The sequence below is a fragment of the Neolamprologus brichardi genome, chromosome 23, assembly GCF_056152115.1.
Source record: "Neolamprologus brichardi isolate AB-2024 chromosome 23, ASM5615211v1, whole genome shotgun sequence".
Lineage (NCBI taxonomy): Eukaryota > Metazoa > Chordata > Actinopteri > Cichliformes > Cichlidae > Neolamprologus > Neolamprologus brichardi.
In genome coordinates, this window is record NC_142125.1 from 41,867,832 (window position 1) to 41,889,450 (window position 21,619).

Below are 21,619 nucleotides of genomic sequence, written 5' to 3' on the forward strand. Positions count from 1 at the left end.
AGCCTGTTTGAAAGGAGACACATGTGGATGCTGTGCCAGTCTGTGGTCTGTCAGAAGTCAGCTGAGTCACACTGCAAGAAGCTGCAGAATCTCAGAGGAGGAGATTTGGAAGTGTTTGTGGGACAAACTGGACTCAAAGAAAGAAGATGTTTGTGAAGTCTTTGGTGGAGGTGAGCAGTGTGAAGCAGAACACATGCAGATGAATCAGGAGGTCAGCATCAGCGTCTCCTTGTGGTGGACGGTAAAAAAATCAGAGCCAACGCTCCCGTCCACCCTCGGCATGAAGCAGTGCTGTTTCTGAAACAGGAGGACAAGTCGAGAGAAGACAGAGGAAGTAAAGATGAGGGTGGGACAGGACAGCAGGACTTCCTTCAGACCAGCAGCTCCATCACACTGCTGTAGGTCCTCTTCATCACACATGTACCTGCAGCCTTTCTTCAAGTCCAGGAGTCACCTCCACACAGTGTAGAAGCCTCCTGTGCAGACCATGGAGTCCAGCCTCTGTCAGGGAAGTCGGCACTAAAGCCTGAAAGACTTCAATCTGTCTCTGCTCCACCCGAGAAAGACCAGCACCGTACTTGTTGTGCATTCAAGGAGGGAACATCAGCACTGCATCGTGGGAACAACACCGCAGGAACAAAGACACAGCACGGCCGATGAAGGACAAAGGAAAGGTGAGTGAGAAGACCCCGGTGGTGTGGACGGACCTGCAGGGGCTCCAAGACTGAGGAGCAGAGACGTCCATGTACCAGCTGAGGATGCTGCAGTGATCCGGGGAGCTCGGTCCAACCTGAGGCCGTGTGAACTACGTGGACCACAGTTTCTTCACAGACTTCAGCCACGTGAACATCTGGAGATCCAACAGTGCACGAGCTGTGAGCCATCAGCTGTTTCTCTCATCAGCTGCTGTAATGAGAGCTGCTGGAATCATCTCGAGCAGCAGGAAATCACTGATGTTGTTTCTAACCAAAGATATGGGACTGAGCTCCGCTGAGCTCCTTCTACTTTCATCCAGATAGAAACTGCTACAGTCTGCTGATTATTGCTTTGCCTCCATCACACGAGCTCTTTATCCTGTTCTTCACTCTCATTGGTTCTTTGTCTGCTTGTTTTTACAACAGTAGTCATTCTGATTGGTCAAAGAAGACAATCAGCTGTGACTAAATGTAGCTCCTACAGCAGTGATGGGAATAACTACTGAAGCTAATCCAGTATCAAAGCTCAGGAATCAGCAGCTCCCACCTCGTTTTCTTTCAACAACTATTTTTAGCTGCTGTGTTTTTGTGTTTCTGCAGACCTCAGACATCCTGCTGCTCTGGACAACTTTTTCATTCTTTTTTATCATTATTTTGCTTTTCTTTTATTATTATGTTATATGTATTAATATGTGAAACACTTATTCTTTGTGTTTTTGCTTTGCTCTTGTCAAACTGCTTTAATAAAATCTGCTGCAGTCTAAACTGTGGACGTTCCCTTTTTAACCCTTTGTGAAACAATAAAGGTTTAAATCTGAGTATTCATCTATGTTAGTGTTTAATGGGTCTAATAGGTTGCTTTGGCCTTTCCCGGTAATATCTTCCCTTGGAGTCTGTGGTCCAGGCTTCTAAAACCATCCCAGGTTAACAAGAACTACAATCTAGAGGAGAGCTGCCATAACAGGTGTGACTGATGAGATCTGACCTGCAAGGTTACTCAGGTTTGTTTGTATCAGGACAAGCAGGGAAGACACCTGGACGTCAAAGCAGTTAGAGCTGGGCGAGTGTCCTCACCCACATCGGCTTCACAACTCTGCATCATCTACTGAGTAAGACTCAGAGGATCAGAGATTAGAAGGTCTACAAAGAGCTGAACCAGACTTCCTGTATAAAGGTTTTAGTTCCACAGATCGACAGTGTCAGCACAACTAAAACGTGGAGACTGACCTCAGAGTTTCAATTTGATGTTGTGGATTCTCCAGAAGGACACACAGCTGCTTCACTCCTGAATCCTTCAGCTTGTGGTAGCTCAGGTCCACCTCTCTGGGATATGAAGGGTTGAGCTTCAGCACTGCTTCAAGATAATCACAGCTGATCTCTGACAAATCACAGCTCTTCAATCTGTATAAAGAATGAAAGATGTAAGTTTATTAGACAAAGTGTGAGCTTGAACATCATCAGCACTTTAACACTGAGCAGAGGGACGTGGAAAAGGCCTTCTGTCTTTATCTGACTGAACTGTTTCCTTATGTGGGCTGAAGAAAACACAGTTGTAGACTATATTTATATGAAACATGTATATTTAATGCATTTAATGTATTTGAACCATATTTAATGCATATTACAGGATGTAACAGCTGCATATGTGTCAACAATAACAGCTTTGATTTTGCCCCCTAAGAACATTTCTGTAGATCCGCCCCTGCAGCAAACGTGTGTGAGAGCAGCCACGGCCCGCTCCTCCATGGTTTCATTCACACTCATCTCATACTGAACACACACACTTTGTAGGAATCATCAGTACTTTGACTGTTTCTCAGGTTAGCTTCAGGTTAGCCATTTAGCATTTCTCCAGTCTGAGTCACAGAGCGTCACATGACGTGACAGAAGCTGATTGGTCAGCTGCAGTGATGGTGGTGGAGCAGCATTAATGATGATGCTGTAGAACAAATGGTAAATGGCCTGCATTTGTATAGCGCTTTTCTAGTCCTTAAGGACCGCAAAGCACTTTACACTACATTCAGTCATTCACACACGGGGGCTGGCCACATGGGGATGGCAAGCTACATTGTAACCACAGCTGCCCTGGGGCGCACTGACAGAGGCGAGGCTGCCGGACACAGGCGCCACCGGGCCCTCTGACCACCACCAGTAGGCAAACATGGGGTTAGTAACTTGCCCAAGGATATTTGGCATGCAGCCAGGAGGCAGCCTGGGATCGAACCACCGACCTTCTGATTAGTGGCTGACCTGCTCTACCACCTGAGCTACAGCCAACAGGAACACGGGGATATCAGACTGTTAGTGGGTTTAGTCATTCCTGCTGCCCCCCCACACACACACACACACACGCACAAAACATATTAAGGATAAAACTGTTGTTGGAGCCATACTGAATTTCACCAGAGACACACACACACACACACACACACACACACACACACACACACACGAGGAGAGAGAGAGAGTATGCATTGTATGCAAACGGCTACCAAACAGCCATCATAATCCGTCATACAATAAGAACAGGACAAATCAACAACTGACAATGACTAATTAATATTAAAATCTGTAACATAATGTATTGTTTGGAGTTTAGTCTGTTACTGTTGCTATTTTTACCATTTCTTCTTGGAGCAACTGTAACCCACATAATTTTCTTGGGGATTAATAAAGTATTCTGATTCTGATTGTTTCAGGATGACCTGCCATTATCCAATCACACATCTGCTTACCTGCATCTTTTGCTCGTTTCTCCTCCTCTTCTTTTCTCTTTTTTCTAAACTGAGCACCTGATGGCTTTGTACTTTTCTTGTCCATCTTCCATTGGTTTTAATTTTGCACTCCAGTATGAACACAAATCCCCAACTCGAGGATCACCACAACATAACCTAACACACCTACACCTTAGTTCACGGATTGACTTTGTCGAGGGTTTATTTCTGGGATTTCACACAACCCAGGATTCAAATCATGAATACATAATGGGCTTGGATGTACATTATGAATGAAATGTGCTCTATTTGGAAGTAGCCGGCCCCCTCCCCTTTCGACGACTTGTGTGTGAGACTTTAAATCATCAAACTGTAAATTTTAAATTGTTATTGATCCCTTTACCCCGAGTCCTAAAGTGTATATTTATTTTCTTACTCTTCTTATATTTATTGTTTGTTTACTTGCACTGCTGTAACTGCAGCCTCGTCGTCTCGTCTCTCTATAAACTGGACTGGATGTAGCGGAGACGACAATAAAGTTTACTTTGACTTCAGCAGCGAGCAGGCGCACCGAGGGCTCTGCTCACTTTATAGAATTATGAAAAAAACATCGGTGCAAATTACAAGTCTGTATCATAATGTCTGGTGTTTTCGTGTTTATTGGTTTGTTTTTATTTTGTTTTACTTTGCGAGTTGGTTATTAGACGCTGCTCCAGCCGGTCAGACAATCCCCCGCCGCCCCGCCCTCTCCTCTCTGCGCCGCAAGCAGAAGGCGCACCTCGCAAACGAAGGGCGCCCTTACTCCCATCAAATGGGCAATAGAAAGCCGATCGGTGCCTGTGACATTCCCAATATGCGCTGGCATGACGTCGGGGCAGCATGAGTACGAGCATTTTTTATTTTTTTTGCCGATGCCCGTGATGCCGCCCCCCACCGAGATGCCGCCCTGGGCAACCGCCCATGTCGCCCGTATCTAAAACCGCTACTGTGCATTATGACTGTGCTGTCATGTGCAGGTATTATTAAAAAAAGTAGAAACTAATCAATATCCTTCACTCTAAATTGTTTTTTAAATCCCAATAAATGGGTTACTGTTGACATAAGAAGAGAAAATGCTCTCAATTATGGAGACAGTCAAATGGTTCATTTATGTTTGATGTGTGGTTTACATTTGTGTGCCTGTTAATAAAGTTAGCGCACTCTAGGGGGCGTATGCGTTCATCAAAATGGCGAAGGCTGACGTGTGTTTATTCACAGAGGGCTCTGCTCACTTTATAGAATTATGAAAAAAACATCGGTGCAAATTACAAGTCTGTATCATAATGTCTGGTGTTTTTGTGTTTGTTGGTTTAATTTTATTTTGGTTTATTTTGCGAGTTGGTTATTAGATGCTGCTTCAGCCAGCAGGAGAATCCCCCGCCCTCTCCTCCCTGTGCCGCAAGCAGCAGGCACACCTCGCAAACGGAGGGCGATAGAAAACCGATCGGTGCCTCTGCCATTCCCAATATGCGCTGGCATGATGTCGGGGCAGCATGAGTACTAGCAAATTTTTTTTCCGATGCCCGTGATGCCGCCCCGGACAACCGCCCGTGTCACCTGTATCAAAAACCGCTACTGGCCACCGTCATTCTACATGTTTGTACATCAGCTTATCAAATCCTGTCTGCTGTCTTCATTTATTACTCTTCACCTGCTTCACTGTCACTGTGTGGCCGGAGCTGCCTGAGCCCCGCCCACACAGACACAGCTCCTCTCTGGACCTAAACTTCTTCTTCATCTCCGCCTCTTTTCTTCATCCTCCACCTCTCCTTCCTCTTCTTCAGTGTTCTGCAGCCACGGAGCCTCACAGCCGTTAGCACGCCCATACCTGAGCAGCTAGCATTACCCAGCATGCCGTGCAGCAGTGTCAGTTTGTAAATGTGCAAGAATTCCTGCTCCAAACTGTTTCACAGATTGCTGTGTGCCGTGACCTTTGACCTGCTAAAGACAGTCAGCTGTGGATTATTCATTGTTGTGTCTGATACTTAGAACTGTGAGGAAGAAGCTACACAGTTAATCAGGGTCCCCTCTCTCTGAATCAGGAAAGGTGGGCAGGCCGCGTGTGGGCCGCGGGCCATACGTGAGTATCACTGTTTGAAATGTGAACATTGTTCTGCTGCAGTCAATGGACTAAACCAGAGAAGAAGAAAACAGACTTTACCATGAAGATCCTCAGTGTGGATCAGTATAATATCAGCCTGATGTCTGCAGTTTAGTGTCAGCACAACTTTCACATCATATTCATCTCAGCACAACTAAAACATGCTGACTGACCTCAGAGTTTCAAATCGACATCGTGGATTCTCCTGAAAATCACACAGATGCTTCACTCCTGGTTCCTTCAGGTTGCTGTAGGTTCCACTCAGGTCCACCTCTGTGGGATACGAGGGGTTGGACTTCAGTGCTGCTGCCAGATAATCAAGGCCAATATCTGAAAAACCACAGTCCTTCAATCTGTATAAAGAATGAAAGATGTACGTTTATTAGACAAAGTGCTTGAAATCATTCAGTGTTTCATCATCTGTTCAGAGCGGAAGAAGGTTCAGAATGTAGAAGTTTAGAAAATGGAAACTCCAAACAGCTGAAGCCAACAGGAAGCAGCTTCAAACAAACACAACAAGAGAAAAAACTCTGAATGTTTCACAATAAAGTCGTACATTTCTAACAAGAGTATTTTAAAGACAGCGTCACTGATGATCATCTTCTGCCCAGTAAAACTTTGGTTTTCCACATGTGAGTGTTAATGATGCACAAAGACTGTGAGTGCAAAGAGGGAGCGAGGAGGATGACAGAGAGATGGTACAGGAGTATCAAGAACCCGGCGAGGAAATGAGCAGAAGGACTTTGGAGCCTGTTGGATTGAAGCTTTCACAGAGACGTGTTTGACTGGACACCACCAGGACAGACTTTTAATCCCAGGATTTGGATGAGCTTTCTGTCTTTATGTTCACAAATGATGGTGTAACTCTGTGACTGTCCTGGAACTGTCAGCAGTGTGGTTACGTCCTTTTGACCTGAGTTTCCACAGCTCTTATAACAGCAGTGTACATTCAGACTGAGACACGCTTCAGTCTGTATGGACCTGTTTCTGTAGCTGCCACCATCATTCCACATGTTTGTACATCAGCTTATCAAATCCTGTCTGCTGTCTTCATTTATTACTCTTCACCTGCTTCACTGTCACTGTGTGGGCGGAGCTGCCTGAGCCCCGCCCACACAGACACAGCTCCTCTCTGGAGCTAAACTTCTGCTTCATCTCCGCCTCTTTTCTTCATCCTCCACCTCTCTTTCCTCTTCTTCAGTGTTCTGCAGCCACGGAGCCTCACAGCCGTTAGCACACCCATACCTGAGCAGCTAGCATTACCCAGCATGCCGTGCAGCAGTGTCAGTTTGTAAATGTGCAAGAATTCCTGCTCCAAACTGTTTCACAGATTGCTGTGTGCCGTGACCTTTGACCTGCTAAAGACAGTCAGCTGTGGATTATTCACTGTTGTGTCTGATACTTAGAACTGTGAGGAAGAAGCTACACAGTTAATCAGGGTCCCCTCTCTCTGAATCAGGAAAGGTGGGCAGGCCGCGTGTGGGCCACGGGCCATACGTTGAGTATCACTGTTTGAAATGTGAACATTGTTCTGCTGCAGTCAATGGACTAAACCAGAGAAGAAGAAAACAGACTTTACCATGAAGATCCTCAGTGTGGATCAGTATAATATCAGCCTGATGTCTGCAGTTTAGTGTCAGCACAACTTTCACATCATATTCATCTCAGCACAACTAAAACATGCTGACTGACCTCAGAGTTTCAAATCGACATCGTGGATTCTCCAGGAAACCACACAGATGCTTCACTCCTGAACCCTGCAGGTTGCTGTAGGTTCCACTCAGGTCCACCTCTGTGGGATACGAGGGGTTGGACTTTAGTGCTGCTGCCAGATAATCAAGGCCAATATCTGACAAACCACAGCTCCCCAATCTGTATAAAGAATGAAAGATGTAAGTTTATTAGACAAAGTTCTTGAAATCATTCAGTGTTTCATCATCTGTTCAGAGCTGAAGAAAGTTCAGAATGTACTTCTTCTGTACTACTACTTCTACTACTTCTGTACGTTAGTGTATAAATGAATGTTAGACTGGGCTCCATGGAAACACTTGGACTGGTCTCAGCTGCCTTCTTTCTGTAGTCATTCCAACAGAGTCCTTTCTCTTCTCCAGCTTCTGTTTGAAATCCTCTCACAGAGCCTGAATCCTGCTTTGCTGTCATGTTTGGGCCTGTGTTCGGCTGCTCTGTGTTCCTCTGCTTAACACACACCTCACCACAGCAGCTGTGTGGGTCGTCTCTGTAGCAGCCAGATCAGCGTCTGATACATGAACATCGTCACAGCTCCTAACTTCACCTTTATTAGCTTTGGTATTCATGTCTTTCTTTTCTCTCTCTGTTTCCACACAAGCTAAAAGTCTCTTCAGCCTGAAATATAGAAAAACAACAACAGCTGCAGTCAGTGAACTCACCTCAGAGTCTCCAGTCGACAGTTAGGACTCTCCAGTCCAGCACACAGAAGCTTCACTGCTGAATTCCGCAGCTTATTCTCACTCATGTCCAGCTCTGTCAAATGGGAGGGGATGGACTTCAGGGCCGAGGCCACAACTTCACAGTGAGTCTCTGAGAGTCCACAGTCAGCCAGTCTGTGATTACAGAAAATATAAAATGTGTTATTATAAAAGCAGAAATCTGCATTATAAACACAGACTGAATGTATATGAAGACAAAACAGAGTGAGGTCATAATCTGATGAACATCTGTTCTTCACATCTGTGCTTCAGCTCCTCTTACTGTGTTTGACATGACACAATGATTCAGTCTCTCTCGGACCTGCAGACTTTTAATGAGAATCTTTGTTTGGCTTTAATCTTACGGAGCAGAAATCTCATCACTAGACAATAATGATGAATGAACTCACTCTCAATGATACTCAATGAGTATCTCATTGTCGTGTAAAGAAGGAGGAGGGGAGCAGGAATCAACAAACAGACTGTTGCTGCGGTAACAGTGAGGTAGACGGTGTACCGGTCTGTTGTGGTGAAGAGAGAGAGAGAGCTGAGCGTAGGGCTGGGCGATATGACCCAAAATTCATATCTCGATATTTTTTAGCTGGATGGCGATATAAGATATATATCTTGATATATTTTTTAAAGCCACAAGGTAAGAACAAAAAGAGAGTTCTTAGTCAAAGCTGTGTCCCAGATGTCACACGGACACTTATTAACATACAGCGTAGATGAAAAAAACTACTCAAAAATAAATTATGAGCATTTATTAAATAATAATGCTCCATAAATAAAAGAAACCTATGTTGTTTTTGTGCATAACAAAAAGCTCACAATTGTGCAGTCAAAATGTAAACTTATTTACCGGTCGATCTACGTCCCTGCCCTCACCTATGGTCACGAGCTGTGGGCAGTGACTGGAAGAACCAGATCGTGGTTACAAGTGGGGCAAATAAATGTTCTCTGAAGTGTAGCTGGTGTCTCCCTTGGAGACGGGGTGAGGAGAATCCCCTTCACAAAAACTAATCAAGTGAACAAGACTCTCCAGGAGGTAAACATTTAAATATCCAAGTCTACCATAAAGAGAATGCATGAAGGTAAACACAGATGGTGCATTACAATTCATTGCACGTGTTTTACATTAAGAATGGAGGATATACCGTCCACTTTCACTCTGTCTTTAGCAGCAAGTGGCTCTTTGTTGTTTGGCTGCACTGAAACAGGAGAATCCAGCTGTTAGCCGTAATGTTGGTGTTTGTAAAGCTCTTTATAACCAAGGACTGTGTTTTTAATTTAAAGATTAAACTATTAACCGACACTGATCAATGATGTTAATAATCACATCTGGACTCACCGAGCCTTTCTGCAGTTCCTCACAGCTGGAATCAGTCTCAGTCGTCCCTCCTTTGAAGCTTTGTACTTCTGCAGGTCAAACTCATCCAGAACCTCCTCTGACATCTGCAGCATGAAGGCCAGAGCTGAGCAGTGGATCATAGAGAGGTCCTTTGACCTTTTCTTTGACTTCAGGAACTCTTGGATCTCCTGATGTACTGAGAGGTCGTTCATCTCCATCAGACAGTGGAAGATGTTGATGTTTCTGTCAGGAGAGGATTTAAACTTCTTGTTATTCTTCAGGTTCTTAATGACTCTCTGGATGGTTTCTGGACTGTTCTCTGTTTGACCCAGCAGACCTCCTAAGAGTCTCTGGTTGGACTCCAGACAGAGGCCATGAAGGAAGCGAACAAACAGGTCCAGGTGGCCATTTTTACTCTGGAGGGATTTCTCCATGGCTCGTTTAAGGAAATCATCCAGAGATGACTCGTTGTATTTTTTTCCCAGGAAGTTCTTCAGCACCTCTGACTTCCTGTTGGTGAAACAGTGGAACATGTAGACTGCAGCCAGAAACTCCTGGATGCTCAGATGAACAAAGCAGTAGACTGGTTTCTGGAAGATCACACACTCTCTTTTGAAGATCTCTGTACAAACTCCTGAGTACACCGAGGCCTCTGTCACATCCAGACCACACTGCTCCAGGTCTTCTTGGTAGAACATGATGTTTCCTTTCTCCAGATGTTCAAACGCCAGCCTCCCCAGCTTCAGAAGAACTTCCCTGTCAGCCTCTGTCAGCTCCTGTGGACTCGTCTCATGTCCCTCGTGGTACTTGTTCTTCTTCCTCTTTGTCTGAACCAGCAGGAAGTGTGAGTACATGTCAGTCAGGGTCTTGGGCAGCTCTCCTCTCTGCTCTGTAGTCAACATGTGCTCCAGAACTGTAGCAGTGATCCAGCAGAAGACTGGGATTCTACACATGATGTGGAGGCTCCTGGATGTCTTTATGTGAGAGATGATTCTGCTGGACAGCTCTTCATCACTGAATCTCCTCCTGAAGTACTCCTCCTTCTGGGCGTCAGTGAAGCCTCGTACTTCTGTTAGCCTGTCAACACATGTAGGAGGGATCTGATTGGCTGCTGCAGGTCGGGAAGTTATCCAGACGAGAGCCGAGGGAAGCAGATTCCCCTGGATGAGGTTTGTCAGCAGCTGGCTGACTGATGACTTCTGTGTGACATCAGACAGCAGCTTCCTGTTGGTGAAATCCAATGAAAGTCTGCTTTCATCCAGGCCGTCAAAGATGAACAAAAGCTGAGAGACAGCCAGCTTCTCTGCTGTGACCTTCTGTAATGTTGGATGGAAAACATGGAGCAGCTCCAGAAGACTGTACTGCTCATCTCTGATCAGGTTCAGCTCCCTGAATGAAAGCAGAACCACCACACTGACATGTTGGTTCTCCAAGCCCTCTGCCCAGTCCAGAGTGAACTTCTGCACTGAGAAGGTTTTTCCAACACCAGCCACGCCATTGGTCAGAACCACTCTGATGGGTCTCTGTTGGTCAGGTAAGGCTTTAAAGATGTCCTGGCACCTGATTGGAGTGTCATGGAGGGCGTCCATCTTGGAAGCTGTTTCCAGCTGCCTCACCTCATGTTGGGTATGAACCTCTTCACTCTGTCCCTCTGTGATGTAGAGCTCAGTGTAGATCCTGTTGAGGAGGGTTCTACTTCCTGTTTCATCACTTCCTTCAGTCACACGTTCACATCTCCTCCTCAGACTGATCTTATGTTCATCTAAAACCTCCTGCAGACCAACATCTGCTGAAAGAAAGAAAAACAGAAAGAAAACTCTTCAATGTCTGAACAACAACAAGAAGTCCAGTTTTCAGAAATGAGTCCATCAGCAGACAGATGTTCAGTCTTACTTTGTACACAGCTGCTCTGACTGGCTGTCTGCAGTCCAGCTCTGCTTCTGGATCTTTCTCCACACTGGGGACAGGACCAGTCTCCTGATGAAGCAGACTGGTCCCAGTATGAGGAGATGCACTGTCTGCAGAACCAGTGTCCACAGCTGGTAGAGACTGGATCCTTCAGGACGTCCTGACACAAAGCACAGCAGGACAGCTGCTCCTCCTCACAGACACCACTCCTCTTCCTCTTCCTCCCTCTGTGAACACATTTCTTCATCACTAAAATCATTGACTGTCAGTGACAAACATCCAGATTTGATGACACTGTGCAGAAGCTCTGATGGTCACAGAGAAAAGTCAAAGTGGAGAAACTTGTGTTTGAGTTCAGAATCCAAGTTTCCTTTGCTGTTCCTGTCTTATTAAACACAGGGTGATCAGCCTACAAACTCCACAGTAAAAGCCTTCATCACAGAGCTGATTATGTCCTTCACTGGATGTACTGGAAGTTTGGGATCCATCACTTTGAACTGACCTTTGACCTCCTCTAAAAACCGTGGTGGAGCAGCGGTGTCACATTCAGAGCTTTCAGCTTTATTTTGAAAGAGTTCAGTCATCAGGAAGTGAACTTCTGGGTTCTGATTTTCTTTCTATTATTTTACAGAAGTGAAGAAGAAGAACTAAAAGCTTTGAAATGATCTGAGTGATATTTTTGAACATTGCCACCAAATTGAGTTCAGCCTCCAGCAGTAACTTTGTTTCATGATGCCTCCCTGATGATGTGATGTTTGATTACAAACCTGTTTATGTGTTAGACATTAATCACATGAACACAGGCAGAAAAAAGAAGCCAATGAAACAAATGACAGAAACGTGTTCATTCACTGCCATAATCCATATTTGATATGTACAGATGTTTGTAAAGAACACGTGTGCAGAGCTTTCTTCTGAGTATCTGCTGTCAGCACACAGTGCAGCAATAACTACAACCACACGTTTCTGTAGATCCTGAACATCAGCCTGGAGGAATCTGACCTCAGGTCTGCACACAGAGGAGCTTCACCTCTGGGATGATGCTGGCTTCAGCTCCTTCTACAATCAGGCAGAAGCTTCTGCAGCATCAGGACACAAACAGAGAGGAGCTTCTATCCTCAGACCATCCAAGTCCTAAATCAGAACATGCTCCCCTCATAGCATCACCATCAGGGTTTAAACAGGACCTTACATCATGTTCTTGTCTCACTGTCATATTTCAGATCATGTCTGATTCATTATGACGTCACACGCTGCTACACTGATCCTGCTGCTTCATTACTGCTGATATTACTCTGCTCACTCTGTTCAGTTACTCTGTTTACATCACTTTGCTCATTTGCTTTGTTCTGCTTGCACTGCTCTGTCAGTACATGCTGTGCTAATGTGGCACAAAGCACTTTAACATTACATCTGCACAATGTTTCATTATTTCATTTAATGATTGTTTCTAATGTTTTGTCCAGTCACAGGAGCAGCTCAGCACATTTCACTGTGTTGTACGTGTATGACGATGCCTGTGACAAATAAACAGCCTCGGACTCTTCAATCTTCTGCATTTCTTTGGAGATCAGCTCAGTGGCCTGTTGAGACCATCTTTCTATTTCTGATGACTCAGTTCAGATTATTATCCTGATACTTTCTTTTAAAATGTGATGAAATCATTTATCTGATGTTCTGACACAAATACACCAAAACAATCCCAAACAGCATAAACCACCACGTTACACACAGTGTCATAAAAATACAGGCAACTACAAATAAAAACACTTTTAAAATATAAACTAAAATTACAAAGTGGTCACAGAATTTCAAACACCCGTAAATGAGTCAGCAGCTCTCTTACATGGTCAGCTGAGCTCCATGATTGAAGAACGTTGTTGCTGCAGGTTCATGACTGAAGGCTGGAGGAAGTATTTCTTTGGACCAGTCACTCCTCACAGACACAAAGCTGGATGCTGGAGACTGTGACCTCTGACCTCTGCAAACACAAACACATCACATTCATATGACATGAATTACTGATTAATCTCTGTTTAAAATCTTTTAAGCAGCTGCAAACACACAAACTGGATAATGTGATGGTTTCTGTCAGTAATAGTTGTCTCAGATTAGAGTACAGACGGCTGCAGAGACGTTCACAGCAACAGAGAAGAAATCATTACCTTGGATTGCATTACTACTACGATTAATACTAGCATTATCGTACCCGGACCACCATTAGGAATCATTTATGATGTCACTGGTAGAACACATTTATAGAAACAACCTTTGAACTCTGAGTCAGCAGCTCTCTTACATGGTCAGCTGAGCTCCATGACTGAAGTTCACTGTTGCTGCAGGTTCATCACTGAAATATGGAGGATTGTCTTTGGACCAGTCACTCCTCACAGACACACAGCTGGATGCTGGAGACTGTGACCTCTGACCTCTGCAAATACAACCACATTGCATTCATTTCACATCAATTAGTATACCACTAAAGGCATGCAAGAAACACAGTATGAAGGCAAACTTCTGGCTTCAATAACATTCAATAGGTCAGGTGGAAACTTTTCTCAGATGTGATTCATGTTTTTATAGAACGATCCAGCTAAAAAAAATATACCATTAGGTCAGAGGTCAGCAACCTTTAGGACCCAAAGAGCCATTTGGACCCAGTTTCCACGCAAAAGAAAACTCTGGGAGCCACAAATACTTTTTGACATCTGAAATGAAGATAACACTGTATATATTGTTTTTTACCTTTATGCTTTGTGTGAACAACTAAGGTGTGTTGCTGATGAAATCCATGAAGTGCTACAGAGAAAATTACATGTTATTTATGTAATGAAGACATTTGAACTCTTAAAGAAATATAACCAAAGGAAAGACACCCAGCTGAACTAAAATGATCCAGCAAACAAAAACTGCTGTGAGCCGCCACCCTTATATCTCCTTTGTGCTTTTGAAGCCTTGACCTGACTTTTAAAAAATAATTGAAAAAAAGCTCTATGCTGCTGAAAGATGAAAAATAGATATTTGCAAAATTCTGCCTGAATATGTATTTTACCTGGTTAATGTGTGTGGCGGGGCGTGGTCTGCAGCGCTGCTGCAGGGGAGGCGGACGCACCTGAGCGGCACCCGCAATCACGCCTCGCCGCCTTAACGTCTGTGCTGTTGTTGGTGTGTGTCGGGCTGTGAGCTTCAAAGCTACAGCCGGCTGTGTGCGTACAGCAACCGTGTGTGAAAAGTGGTCAATAAAGAGAAGCTGAAAAGCGTGTTCATGCAAACATCGTCGGGTCTGCTGTGATATGTTTACAACGGGACTTCTGCTCCTGAACCTCTGCGCACAGCGTCTGCAGATCGGGGCTGTACGAAGTCACTTTCATCTTTACAGGACTGTAAGCTGTCGTCTGTGAGGCGTGAGCGGTGTTTGTTTTTAACATAGTTCACGGTGGAGAACAGCTGCTGACATAATGTGGATCCAAAGATCCATAACTGGCCTACCTGGGGCTGAAAGTCTCGATAAATGCACGGCGTTTCGGCGTGTACACCGGCTTCCACGAGTGTGACGCTTATTTGAGCGATGAAAAAATAAAAAAATATAATTTTATTTTTATATTTCAAAATCACAATAATCTTCCAATTTAGAACTACAAGTTAAAAAAGAGCATAAATAAAATACACTTCAGCTAAATACTTCTAATTTATTTTCCCAAACCACGCGGAGCCGCACTATAAGGACTAAAGAGCCGCAGGTTGCCGACCCCTGCATTAGTGTTAGTCAATGTTGCAACTGAACTGAAAAACTAAATATTTTGGTCAGGTCCAAAGAAACAAAGTCACTATTAATACAACACAACCCCCCCAAAAAGAGCCATGTAGACCCCGGGCTCTATGGGTCTTGTGCTCGGAGCTTGTTCCTGTGCTGCCATGATTAGTGCCTCTGTGCTGTCTTTCAGTCCAGCTTTGTTCAGCCACTGGTAGGATTTCTGGATGTCAGCCACTTCCTCTGCCTGCTGGTGGTGCAAACTGTGTTGTTCTGAGTTTCATTGGACGTCTTTGTCCAAAGCACCAGACAAAGGGCAAAGTAGATGCATTTGCATCAGCAGGAAAATACACCCCAAACTAGCATCATCATTATACAACTTTAACAACTGCCACTAAATGATACTTCATACACAGACCAGTGTTAGGTTAAGTTATGATGTCACTGGCAGAACACATTTATAGAAACAACCTTTGAACTCTGAGTCAGCAGATCTCTTACATGGTCAGCTGAGCTCCATGATTGAAGAACGTTGTTGCTGCAGGTTCATGACTGAAGAGTGGAGGAAGTATATCTTTGGACCAGTCACTCCTCACAGACACAGAGCTGGATGCTGGAGACTGTGACCTCTGACCTCTGCAAACACAAACATCAATAACTGATCAGTTCTCTCTGACAGCCATATGATCAGCTGATCCCTCTGTGATATTGTGTCTGCCTCATAACGCTGACAGGTCAGCCAATCATCAGCCAGTTTTTCTGTCTCTGAATGAACTCAGTTTGTTCTCAGCTCTTCTCTCTGATTCTGCTGCACTGACTTCACTTAAACTTACAGAGTTCAGATCTTAGCAAGAAAACAAGTCAATAAAAATCAAACTCAGATCAAACAGTTTGAACCAATCACAGATCAATGATTCTGTCATGGTTCTGTTGAAATGACTAATAAAGTTAGTAGTGTTCTTACATTGTTGCTGCAGGTCCATGACTGTAAGGTGGAGGTGTTTGTGTAACCCCGTCACTCCTCACAGACACACAGCTTGATGCTGCAGATGCTGCTCCGTCCTCTTCCTCCATCTTCTTGATGTCAGGGTGGAGTTAGTCTGAGAGGTAAACACACACACTCAGAGGTGCTGTTGTACTGGAAGCATCACACTGACGGCTTTCTAATGTTGGAGCTTTGGCCCTAAAGTCCAAACCAGTTATTTTAGAGGCCCAAAGTCTTTAAAAAACACCAAAACCATCACATTATTTAATAAGTACATGATCAGGTGGATGAAGGAACTCAGTGTGTTTGGGATCATCATCATGGTGAGGAGCCCACATGTTACGGCTCCTTTGGAGAGAAGCTGAGGATCACTGCAGGAAGTGAGCTCATGAAACCAAACTGCTGTTTGTGAGCAGGATGACTCTGTTATTGGACCTGCTCTGTGTTCTACATATGATCAATACTTCAAATATCTGTAAACATGTCATCTTATATTTGTTGCACTTGGTCACATCTGTCTTTAAAAATAGATTTTTAATGTCACTGAGAGTTCTTTTCTACCTTTATTGATTTATTTTGGAATAAATTAAATATAAAGGTGCCAAAAACTGCCTGCAGCTTCTGCTCTGTGACAGGAAACTACTGTCAGGCTCAAAATGACTTCAGATTATTCATCACAGAGTGTTTATAGATCACAGGACACGTTACAGTTTTACTGTCGATGTTTTAGTTTAAAAGAATGACGTGAAAAGGTCTTACTGTGAATCTGCGCGCTCATTGGCTAATACCCTGAGACTGACAGGTGGTTATCCAATCAGCGTGCGGCCTCACACGGACATAAAACTCTTAAAGTTTGTTTCTGAAGGGATTTTCAGATCAGACCTGATGTTTCTGCCTACAGCCTGTTTACCGATATAATCAATATCAGATATCAGAGCAACAGAAACCTCGGTGATCAGGACGCCGGGACTGAGAACAGGAAGTGGCTCAAACGTCGCACTTTCATAAAGTCAGCCTGAACTCCACTCACAGAGTTTCTGTCGCCATTTTAGTTTTAAAAGACGTCGTGATAAGGGCGGGTCTTACTGTGAACCTGCGCGCTCATTGGCTAATAACTTGAGATTGACAAGCCGTTATCCAATGAGCGCGCGGCTTCTTCCGACATAAAGTAGTTTCCTTTGAAAAACCAAAGTCTGATTATTTTTGCCTCCACTGACGGAGCCTGTTGTTCCCGCCACAGAGACACAGTAATGTCAGAGCGGTGTTAACACTCACCTGCCTCAGCACAGCTCTCACTCTCCTCCTGCTCTCTCAGCTAAACTCACTTCCTCTCTACTTACAGGAAACCAGAGGAGCCGACCGGCCTCACGTTTCACCCACAGACACGAACAGCGTGGAATTATTTTATGTCATAAGAAGAAACATATTCATGTTAACACTCACCTGCCTCAGCTCCACCTTCCTCCTGCTGCTGCTCTGAACGGAGGATCAACACTTTCACTTTCACTGCTCCTCCCTAAACACAGAGGATGCTGGGACTTGTAGTTTTTACCTTGTGTGATATTTATGGCTGTGACATTAAATCACAGCATGAAAACTTCCTGCAAATATGTCACAGGCGATAAAAGTTTCACATTAAAGGTGAAGTTATTTTTCTGTCTCATGTTCAACAAACAGTGAGCTGGGAAAACTGAAGAACAGACTTCAGACGTTCCCTGCAGAGTTTCTGCTGCTCGGTCGTCTGCATGTTGCTGAGACTGAGCTGATGATGAAGCTGTGATGGGTTTATGGCACGTTTGGTTCTGGAGAAGAGTTTTACTGTCGGTGCAGGTGAAATGATCAGAGGTTACAGCCTCTGGCACTGGTTAAAGTGGAGGCAGCGATCAGGACGGCTGAGCAGCAGAGGTCTCGAGGGTCCTAAAGTGTAAAAGCATCAGTGTTAGTAACACAAAGATCACAGAATGGGATCATCCACACAACACTAACATCTAAATCCACGGCAGGAACTCTTCCAGTGTCCTGAAAAATCTGTGTGCACGATGCTGAGATTAAAATCTGTCTGCTCATCTTAATGCAATATTTACTAAAGTCTGGTAGAAGTTTTACTGATTTCCAGTCCACTTAGAAGACGTGTGGATAGGTGGTGGGTTGTAGAGCAGACTGAAAGCTTTAAGTTCATCCTCTGATTAAAAACTCAGACCCACAGATACAGGAAGTATAACCCTGGTGTAAGACAGGAAACAGCAACACGGCAGCCATCTTTTTCCTCCCATGATGACCAGTGTCCCAGCAGAAGCTGGGGTTTGTTAGATCCTGTTCGATCCAGAGGAAACAGGCTAAAAGAGTCGATCAGGGGGGATCATGGTTTTATTATGTGCTCGTTATGATTGAAGCTCTGGTTGTGTGTTAGAGACAGAACCTGCAGATTCCTCCACTCTGCCTCCTCCTCTGCAGGAATCAGCCTCTTGGCTGGTTTTATTCACCAACGTGAATAAAATCATCAAACTAATCCAAGTTCATTGTGAAATGCCTGAAAATGGAGGAATAAATCTGTCAGTTACCGTATAAAGTTTGAGTTTGTCAGTGTTTTACACGGAGACGGTCGTCAGATGTTGAATGTTTAGCATGAATGTTGCACATCTGGAGAAACCTTCAAGATTAAACCAGTGAAAAGTGAAGAGTTTCTGCAGCAGCCGCACTTCCTGCAAATGTGTTCTTTCAAAATAAAGTGAAGAGTCTAAAATTATATTCACGACAGGTTTAAAGGTGAAGGTGGTCACATGGTTTTAGTGGAATGCCTACGTGGGCGCGTCTGAGTGATTTTGATTCAGATTCGTGCAGCGTGGAGCAGTAAACACTTGTTTTTGTTCATCTGGACTCATGAATGATTCCAGTTAGCACATTTCCAGCCAATGAAACGTAACTACAGATGAAGACAAACACATTTAAGCTGCCTGACTCTCGAGTGTGGGTGCATGTTCCCATTTTCAGTCTGTTTTAGTTTTCAGTTTAGAGGAACGCTGCAAACTCACAAAAACTTCTTTCTTGTGAGGTTTTGTTGGCAGACTGATAAAAGCAGCAGCAGCTGGTGTTTGATGAGCAGACGTGTGTTTCCTGTAGCCTGCTGTCTGTTCTCAGGCCTCCTCCTGTTTCACTGGCATTAATCCATCACCAGAGGGCTCCACTGACCTGCCTGTTGACATCAGAGCAAACCCCTGTGTCATGTGACCTGGCTGGAGTTGCAAAGCTGGACTCAGACCTGGCCCAGGCAAGTTCAAAGACAGTTGTGGTAGAGAGAGCAGGGAGTATAGTAGAGCACTGGAAGGATGAGGTGGAAACAGGAAGCGTGTAGATTCAGTGGATTTGGCATCCTCCATCTGTCTCCATGCTCTCTTTACTGGCCTTCTAAAAATCACTTCTAAAAACTTCTCCTGTAGCTGCTTTTGTTTAAATGTTTAGGAAAGCATTTAGAATTCAACTTTACTGTCATTACACATGTCTAAATACAGGGTAACAAAATACAGTTTGCATCTTATCAGTAAGTGCAATAAGAGCAAATATACAGATGTACCACATATATACAGATGTATCAGTGTGAGGTAAACAGATCTACTGAGTGCTATGAATATATCTACAGCAGTGGAAGCGTAGCTCTCTGAACAGACTACAATAGTGAACATGGGTGTCAGGTTGACACTGTGCCAGCTGCACACTACAAGGTTAACAAGTTCCTCTCTACTGAGCCCAGACGGACTAGCCATAGACATTTTCTACATTTACAGAATAAATCAGTTTGTGTATTTCCTAAATATTTCGTTCTTGTTGTTTTTTTTTGTTTTGTTTTGCACAAAAGCAAAACGCAATCAGGAGCGTTGTCACGAAGCTTTTCCTGATGCCGCCTCCACTGAGTGAGCAGCGGCGCCCTCTGCAGTTTGTGTGTGGAAGTGAAAAAGCTTACAGCACCTGGTATTCCCAGGCGGTCTCCCATCCAAGTACTGACCAGGCCCGACCCTGCTTAGCTTCCGAGATCAGACGAGATCGGGCGTGTTCAGGGTGGTATGGCCGTAAGCAAGGGTAACCGGCTATAAAAGACCTTTTATACTTGGCAAATGTCACACACTTTCAAATATAGGATTGTGCTAAGCTTCACATGTTACAGCCAAAACATGCAAACCTTTCTTGTGAACTGCAGCTTCAACATTGAGCTGCATAAATGCTTTTCCCGCCGTAACGTCATCATAATAACACATGTTCGTTTCTCACAGCACAGTGTTAAAGTGACAGAGAGCACACAGTGTGTTAGGACCATTTGGAAGTCCAACATTTTTGTGCTTTGGACAATTCAACTTATATACAGGACATCAAAACGTAAGCATTGACTGTGTCATCACAGCATGTATAAAAAGGCTGTTTCTGAAGGCGTCCTGCGCTTACGGCCACACCAACCTGAACAAACCCGATCTCGTCTGATCTTGGAAGCTAAGCAGGGTCGGGCCTGGTCAGTACTTGGATGGGAGACCTCCTGGGAATACCTATAATACACTAACCCTAATGGTCGCTCACAGTGGACATAGATGCTTCTTTTACTCCTCTTTCAAACCATCTGTCCTCTCTGTCCGAAATGTGAACATTGGCATCCTCAAAAGAGTGACCTTTGACCTTTAGATGCAGATGGACAGCTGAGTCTTGTCCTGTGGAGGTCGCTCTTCTATGTTGTGCCATGCACTTGTGAAGTGGCTGTTTGGTCTCTCCGATGTAGAGGTCTGGGCATTCCTCGCTGCACTGTACAGCAAACACCACATTGTTAAGTTTGTGTTTTGGAGTTTTGTCTTTCGAGTGAACCAGTTTTTGTCTGAGCGTGTTGCTGGGTCTGAAATAAACCGGGATTCATGCTTGGAGAAAACTCTCCTGAGTTTTTCTGATTCTTGTAGTCGTTTTCTGACAGTCTCCACTGCCTCCGTAGTAGGTATGCAAGTGAAGAGAGAGACTACATCAAAGGACACCATGGTTTCATCTGGATCCAGGGTAAGTTTCTGGACCTTGTCAGTGAAGTCGGTGGAGTTCTTGATGTGAAGATACAGCAAACTAGTAAAGTTATTAACTGCAACTTCAATATTCAGGTGAATTCTTTTACAGAGATGTGCATCAGTGTTACAGTGACAGGGGTCTGCATCATCTAAAAGTTACATTTGTTAAGGTAAACTATGGTATATGTCCCACAATCAGACCACCCTGAATATGCCTGCCTACACAAGTGAAATTGTGCTAGGCCTGTTTTTTCACTTCTCTTTACAAGCTGCAGAGGGCGCCACTGCTCAGGAAGCTGCTGGGAAGAATGTAGGCCATATATATAAACAGGTTCTCAAAATCAAAAAATAAATATATTTTATTCAAATGAACGAAACTCTTTAATTGTGAAAATGAATAGCTGAACCCAAAACAGATGACAAATATAGAAACTGAAACAAACTCTCAAATAAAGTCCAAATACATCAAAATTACAAAACTGACAAATAAATGCAAAACACCCGAGTAGGAATTTATTAATTAACCATTCGATTTTGAAAATGTAGAACAAAAATAAACTGCTTCAGTGGAAACATTTCCATTTCCAGACCTTGTAGTTTT

At 44.1% G+C, this 21,619-nt stretch overlaps 1 protein-coding gene and 1 non-coding gene across 2 annotated transcripts; both read right to left on the reverse strand.

The window, feature by feature from the left end:
- Positions 1-336: 336 nt before the first annotated feature.
- On the reverse strand, positions 337-17,496 carry LOC148096504 (protein NLRC3-like). Its single transcript, XM_087835653.1, has 11 exons — positions 17,267-17,496; positions 15,971-16,106; positions 15,508-15,642; positions 13,587-13,686; positions 12,667-12,668; positions 11,241-11,482; positions 9,348-11,136; positions 7,958-8,131; positions 7,242-7,421; positions 5,723-5,902; positions 337-2,096 (listed from the first exon to the last, which is right to left on the reverse strand). Exons 2-11 carry the CDS (start codon positions 16,078-16,080, stop codon positions 1,904-1,906), a joined length of 3,105 nt encoding a protein of 1,034 aa, XP_087691779.1. The 5' UTR covers positions 16,081-16,106; positions 17,267-17,496; the 3' UTR covers positions 337-1,903.
- A 2,446-nt stretch (positions 17,497-19,942) lies between these two features.
- LOC148096505 (5S ribosomal RNA) lies at positions 19,943-20,061 on the reverse strand. Its single transcript, XR_015717279.1, has one exon. It is a non-coding gene; the product is annotated as a 5S ribosomal RNA (ribosomal RNA).
- Between the last annotated feature and the right edge of the window lie 1,558 nt (positions 20,062-21,619).